A 7,566-nucleotide genomic window follows, 5' to 3' on the forward strand; every position below is an offset into this window, starting at 1 on the left:
CAAGAAAATTGCATTGAACGAGTTGCCATCCAAACTAAATAATGTCAGTACGATCTCAGTTGCTCGAACGCCTCCATCAATCGCAATGACTTGTTGAGAATTAAATGGTCATTAACGGAGGCCAAGTAGCAAGAGTACAATAAACAGAAATTTAATGAGAAAATAGCAATTCGCAAGAATAAACATGGAATATTTGGCAGAATTCGAGCTGAGAATTCTTCCCTCGGACGAAGAGTTCACGTATGTTTAAATCAACGCCAGAAATCGAAAAAAAAAAAATGTAGTAACTTGGAAGAATTCATAGACATCGAAGGGTTTAGAGAGGTACTGGAGCTCTGGAGCTTAGCTCAGGCTCATCATGGACTGGCGGAAGGCGGCGGCCTGGTGCTCGGTGACGCACTGCGTCATGAGGCGCGCGCCCTGCTTGGGGGCGGAGGGGCGGACGAGGATGCAGGTGGCGATGTAGTCGGTGTTGGTGAGCGGCACCACATGTGCCGGCGGCCCCCAACCGTAGTCGATCTCGGAAAACCCGAGTCGGGTCCAGTCGGAGACGAGCAGCGATTCGTAGGCGGAGGTGAGCTGGTAGGGGTCTTCCTTCAGCTCCCCCTTAGCCCACTTCGCGTACTCGATCGGCAGCCGCCGCTTGGCGTCCTTGATCAGCTTCACGATCTCCGCGATCGACGCGGCGGCAATCGTCCCCGCCGCCGCCCGCACCTTCATGATGTAGTAGCAGTTACCGTAGTAGCCTCTGTTGTCGGGGAGGACCTGGTGGAGCAGGCCGCGCGTGTTCATGGCGAAGCAGAGGTGGACGTCCACGTCGGAGGCGAGGTGGATGACCTGCGTCCGGCACTGCCAAGCCTTGGCGACGAGGACCTCGAAGGAGGAGCAGCGGTCGCCGGTCTGGTCGAAAAACTGGGCCTTGAGGCGGCCGATGAAATCCGGGGAGATGTCCATGATCAGGTAGTGGAGGTGGACGTCGGTGGGCAGCGCGCACGGCCCGGAGACAAACTTGGGCGGGTTGGGGATGGCGTCGCGGCACCACACCGGCTCCACGGTGGGCTGCGGGAGGCCACGCGCGAGCTCGGCGATGGCATTGATGAATTGGGCCGCTCCTGGACCGTCAGAGATCGCGTGGCTGAAACGGAAACCCACCACGAATCCGCCGCAAGCAAACTTGGTCGCCTGGAATTTCGAAGAAAAAGTTGGAACGGACTTTTACTGGAGGAATTCTGAAGAAAATTCCTTCCTTACAGCTAAAATATCGATAAATTTTTGGCTTTTCCCCAGAATTTGTTTAATTTAATGTAAAAAACCAAGGAGAACTGATGGAGGAAGAGACAGAATTTGGGGAAACTTCCACAAGAAACCCTAGATCCATGAATGGATTGCCTCAAATTCGACTTGATTTAAATCTCCATTCATGAACTGCGTTTTTCTCAAAACAATGCGGATGGTAATTTTGAGGTAACGTTTTGATTTGTGTTCCACCCAAACCTAGATCTATGAACGAAATGGTAATTGATCGATCCGATCGACTTGATTCAAAATTTTCATCTTCGATTCGAAGTCGAACCCCTCAAATTAGGTGAAGAATTCGTACCTGGACCATCAAAACAAGGCTCTCCTCCTCCTCCGCGTCTAGATCCGGCGGGGGTCGCGGCAGGAGCTCGTCCTTGGGGATCATCAAGGGGTGCTCCAAGTAGTCCACATCGCGAAGGCCGCAGTCGGCGACAGCCTCGACGAACCAAACGCCCGCCCCGTTGCAGGAGACCTGTAGCTCGCCGTGGTCCGTCTCCACCAGCCGCCCCGCCAGGGGGTAGTAATGCACCAGAGCCTTGGCCAGCGCCGCGCGGATCTCGGCCGCCGGGTCGTCCCGGCAGCCGCCGCGGTCGAAGACGTGAAGGGATTCGATGAGGGCGCGCTGGGTCGGGTAGCGATCGAGCCAGGAGAGGCGGAGGTGGCCGGTCGGCGTAGGCTCCGCCGGGACCACCAACCTCCGCGACAGCCGGACGACGGCGATCTCGGCCGCGTCCATGGCGGCGGAGCTGTGGATCGAGGTCAAACGGAGGTGTAATTAAGCAGGCGGCATGGATGAGGAAGGAGAGGAGAAGACACGGGTTAGGTGGGGAGCAAAGTGTTGCGTTGGAGCTCAGCAGTTGTTATTCTTGTCTTTGCGGCAGAAGTCAGTCACGTTTTATGGAATCAGTGGAAACGTTAAGCAAATTAAATCGGCAGAAAATGATATATATATATTCATTATTTAATTAGTTATTTTTAACTTTTGTAATATATATATTAAAGAAATCAAGACAATTATCATATTAAAATTTTAATATAGAAAAAAAAAATTGTCTACCGTCAACATACTAATAATTACCAATAAATTAGAGAAATCATCAAAGTCGCACATAATTATTGGCTTGTCATGGGTTCCTCTAATGATTAATAAAGAGTTGACAAACACATTATTTTATAAAAACAAAAACAATGAGAGAGATAAACACATTGGTCTAGAAAATGTTGCATAATTTAAGCAAATAATGGTCAAAATTATTTTTATTTATTAATTTATCAAATTATAAATATTAAAGTTAGCTCTATAGTTTTGATTTAGTTTCAATGTTGTTGTAGCGAGGATTAGAAGCCTCCACATGTACAAGGAAGGTTAATGACCTTATCGAGATGGAGATTAGTATCAAGATAGGTAAACAAGATCAACCCTACTCGTCTTTGACTTGACTTCACTTAGCTCCTCTCCACTAGGCCCCATCGGTCGAATGCCCAGCTCCTCTCCGATCAATCTTACTGATTGAACACTCATCTTATCTTCGATCGATTCCATTGATTAGACGCTTCGACTCACCTCCGTTCCAATCTGATGCCCCTTGACATACCAAATCCTTCAGTCCAATTATCCTGACCAATCAAGAGCAAGTGGAGCAACACATGATTTATCAGGGCATGTGGGATAATATGGTCGACATAGCATAACCCCGTGTGAACTTTTACAGTATGGGACATGGGAGATGAGACCTTCCTATACGATGATAGGGCACTTTTTTTATCACGGATATAACATCTCATTTAGTGGCCCAAGACTTTAGAGACTCTAACTCCTTGTGATCGACTCCCCTTTTCTTCGTCACTTTGTCAACACATGTGGCAACTCATCGATGACTCACTTGTCAATTCCTCGTTTGTTTTGCCTCTTTGCTTCCACTCAATTTGGGAAGGATGAGGTTTAGTTTTCTTTTTGTTCCTCACTTGACAAGATAACGCAAGGAGATATTTCTTTTTAATTTGCTAATGATCTCAACCATAAGTATGTAAATCAAGTGTACAATCAAAGAATACCAACTTCAAAGATGAGCAATATGTAGTCAAATAATTAAAATATAATGATAATTGTGCCTACCTCTAAAATTAATTAGACTAAATTTAGACACTTGAGTTATTAAAAAAAATGATTAGACTATCTTCCCACTAGACCAAGGATAACAGAAAGAATATCATAGTAAATATTAAAAAAACCGAAAAAAAAAAAGAGAAGAAAAATAAAATCTCAAAAGCTTCCCACAGTTTGATTATTGTTAATCATCTTGTGATGGGGTTTCAACCGCTTCACCGGTGCTGGCCAGCGCCATCACATCACGGCTGGGGACGGCCAACCTCTCAGAACGGCCTCCGTAGAGTTTGCCTCTGTTGCTGCGGCGGCGGGACAGTTCGGACCCCAATTTTTTTAACTCCAACGAATACTCGTCGTTCGTGATATGGAGTTCGATGCAAAGATCAGTCAGTGTCTCTTCCTGAGACCATGAAATCGAACCAGAGGCGAAGAACCTTTGGAGCACAGAGCGGATGCAGTGCAGCTCCAGTTCATGTCCCTGCATGCCTTTGCCTTCTCCTCCTCCTCCTCCTTCCTTGACCTCATCGATCGCTCTCAATCTTTTGCCACCGCCCTTTCTCGACTGCTCCTCTGCTCCCAGTTTGAGCTTGACGACCATGGTGGAAAAGGTTTGCAGGATCTTGAGCGCCTTGCGGACGGAAATCAAGCAACAGCAAAGAATGATCTCGACCGGGACGGGAAGAAGCTTTATATAGGTGGAGAATTCTGTTGGAGAAATATCAGGGAGGGATCCGGCGCTATCAATTAAAAAATTATATATATATATATATAATCAAAAAAATAAAAATGATTTAAGATTTAATATAATATTTTTGTCCATTAAATTTGACTTTCGATTTTTTTAAAGCTTTAATTAAGCAAAAATTATAAAAAAAATAAAGAAATGTAATTTCTAAAGGACGAAATAAAAGATTTTACTACCGAAATAACCAACGACATGACTTTAATTTTTCTTATATTTTGAGAAGATATTTAAACAAGTGTAAATTCTTGTTTATATAATTTTTATAAATTTATAAAATTTATTTTTTAAATAAAGTAAAATAATAATAATATTAAACCGTTGTTAAGCATGAATTAAATTTTAACCGACGATTTTGAATAGTAAACTATAATCGTTAATCGTCTTAGAAGTTTAAGAATCAATATTTTTAGAACTGTCTAGTCTGATTCCATACTGTCTACCTTTAAAGTGTCTATAGCTGAACTTAAACTCATCAAAAATGAGTTCAAGTTCATAGTTTTTTTTTAAAAAAAAAAATTCTGCCTCCTCTCTCTTAACCGGAAGAAGCTTTGTTATTTCTTCAAATTTAAATTTTGAGATAAATTTTAAGATGGTTCTATCCAGAAGTTGAATCAAATGGGATGTCGATGACGACGAGGGTATGAACATTGATGGAGAGAAAACCTAGACCGTGGACCTAGAGATATACCGTAGTCCTTTTTTTTTTTTTAGCGGAACAAGGGGAGACGATGGAAAAGGGTATCTGTGGACCTACCCACATCACAAACATCTCATACAAGGGCATTAGAGAAAGAACCATGGAAGAGATCTCTAGTGCAGGCACTCCGACGCTTAAATCAGACAGAGGTTGAGCAGAAAGTGTATGAAAAAGTAGAACTGTAGTAGTGCGTGTTGCGAGCGCGCAAACATGGCTAACGAAGTTGACCTCCCTTTTTATACGATCTCTCATAACCTCCACAATCATGAGGCGCTAGAGAATGTCAAATGTTAGGTGATAAATGATGTACGACAGACTCTCATTGGGTAGAAGAAGGTGCCACTTCATGCATATGGCAGAGCATCAGAATATTCCCTGATGAATAATCATTATTCCATGACAAGTAGTTGTGATTCCCTGACAATGTTATTTCTTAGTAATAGTCCGACCGGCGTGGAGCCTGCCGGTAGTAGACTAGGAGTTGTGCCCAGGAGAAGTGGGGGGACTAAGCCCTGGGGCTCGACTGACATGGAGCCAGTCGGGAGTAGACTGAGAGTTGTACCCATAAGAAGTGGGGGGGGGGTGGGGTTCGACTGGCATGGAACCAGCCGGGAGTAGACTAGTAGTTGTACCCATGAGAAGTGGGGGGACAGAACCCTGGGGTCTGACCGGCATGGAGCTGGCCGGGAGTAGACTAGGAGTTGTGCCTAGGAGAAGTAGAGGGACTGAGCCCTGGGGTTTGACCGACATAGAGCCAGTTGGGAATAGACTGGGAGTTATGCCTAGGAGGTGAGGGGACTGAGCCTTAGGGGTCCGACCGACATGGAGTCGGTTGGGAGTAGATTGGGAGTTGTGCCTAGGAGGTGAGAGACTGAGCCCTTGGGGTCCAACCGGCATGAAGCTGACCGGAAGTAGACTGGGAGTTGTGCTTAGGAGGTGGGGGATTGAGCCTTGGGGGTCCGATTATCATGGAGCCAGTCGGGAGTAGATTGGGAGTTGTACCCAAAAGTGGGGAGATTGAGCCCTTGGAGTCCGATCGGCATGAAGTCTGCTAGGAGTAGGCTGAGAGCTGTGCCCAGGAGGTGGGGGGACTGAGCCCTGGGGTCCGAACTATAAGTACCCCAAGGTAGTTTTAATGTGATCAACCAAGTCAAGTTAAGTCCTGTTGGTATTTAACCCTTGTGTCTAAGTGTGCATGAACTTAGGAGCACAGGAAGTCGAAGGTCGGAAAATGGGTCGGGTGAGCCCTATTCCGGATGGCTGAAATCACCCAAGTGAGCGGAGATGGAGCGGAAGACCCAGAGCCAAGTGAGCAGAACCGGAGCGGAAGACCTGGACCAAAAAGTTAACTAAAAGTTGACTTTCTTGTCCGAGCGTCTGGAAGGGTTCCGGGCACCCGGACCAGAGTTTTATCTGAAACTCCACGTGTCACATTCCGTTGCGACGGGGATAAAACTTTATCCCCCTCCATATGCCTAGAACCCTTCCAGGTGTCTCGACCAGGCTATAAATACAACCCTGATCCCAGTAGTGAAAAACAACACTTGTAAATCATTCCTTCTTGTTCTACTACTATTTGTGAGCCATCAACATTGTAAGAGGCTACTCCGCCCAAAGGAGATCTTCATAGTGTGCTTCTCTTACCTTGGATTAGCAATTCTCTGATTGCAACCAAGTAATTTTTTTTGCCTCTTTTTCTTTCTCTTATTAATTAGTTTCTTTTTTATGTAAGTGTTAGTTAATTACACTGTAAAGCTCAAGAAAGGTTTGCGCTTTATTTTTACAGGGCAGTTGACCCCGCTCTTGTCGGCCGCCAAAGGTTCCTACACGATCGCCATGGAACCAGCCGGGAGTAGACTGGGAGCTATACCCGGGAGGTGAGAAGACTAAGCCCTGGGATCCAAATGGCTTGCTTGGACACAGATGTTAGATTATGAGGGATGTCTTAAGGCAATCACTTTATGATTTTACTATTTAATTGATAAATATAGATTTACTATTTGAGTAGATATTATATGTTTGAATGGTCTTAAATTTATTTACTGAATATTTGTAATACAATTTATAGCATGAGAGAATTTATGATTTGATCGCAACTTGTGATTATCTTTACATGTGTAATTATGAGCGTATTAGAATTTTCCTAGTCATCGAATTGGTACATTTAGACATCATCAATTCTGTAAGACTAGCTCGAGTTATACTCCTTGGTTAGGCTAAGCAACTGTTTCTCACTACTTGGAGATATTAGGATGTCGAGAGTTAAATGTGGATTACTAGTATGATAACTAGTTCATTAGAGTAACTTGCTATAAGACTTCTTATGGTTCTCTACATATATAGATATGCCTGTAAAATTCTTACTACAGCTCGAGTGCAAGTTTCCTTCAACTTGAGGTCTACAATATTGGGGTTGCAAGGTTGCAAACATAGTCCCACATTGAAAACACATGGAAAAGATCATGAGTTTATAAGAGAAAAAATATCTCCATTGACATGAGGCCTTTTGGGTAGAGCACAAGAGCAAAATCATGAGGGCTTAGGCCCAAAGTGGACAATATTATACCATTGTGGAGATATCTAAACTCTTTTTGATCCTACAATTGGTATCAAAGCCTGGACTGCCAAAAGGTTTAATCGCCGACTGTGCACAAGAGCTATAATCTGATTGAGACATGTGGGTACAATATTGACCTCGAACAAAGAAAGGGGGGCTCC

The 7,566-nt window shown here is 44.5% G+C and overlaps 1 protein-coding gene across 1 annotated transcript; it reads right to left on the reverse strand.

Moving 5' to 3' along the window:
- Positions 1-90: 90 nt before the first annotated feature.
- LOC121991858 (acyl transferase 7-like) lies at positions 91-2,173 on the reverse strand. The gene is made up of 2 exons (XM_042545916.1): positions 1,601-2,173; positions 91-1,182 (listed from the first exon to the last, which is right to left on the reverse strand). Exons 1-2 carry the CDS (start codon positions 2,033-2,035, stop codon positions 343-345), a joined length of 1,275 nt encoding a protein of 424 aa, XP_042401850.1. The 5' UTR covers positions 2,036-2,173; the 3' UTR covers positions 91-342.
- Between the last annotated feature and the right edge of the window lie 5,393 nt (positions 2,174-7,566).

This window comes from Zingiber officinale, chromosome 6B, assembly GCF_018446385.1.
Source record: "Zingiber officinale cultivar Zhangliang chromosome 6B, Zo_v1.1, whole genome shotgun sequence".
Lineage (NCBI taxonomy): Eukaryota > Viridiplantae > Streptophyta > Magnoliopsida > Zingiberales > Zingiberaceae > Zingiber > Zingiber officinale.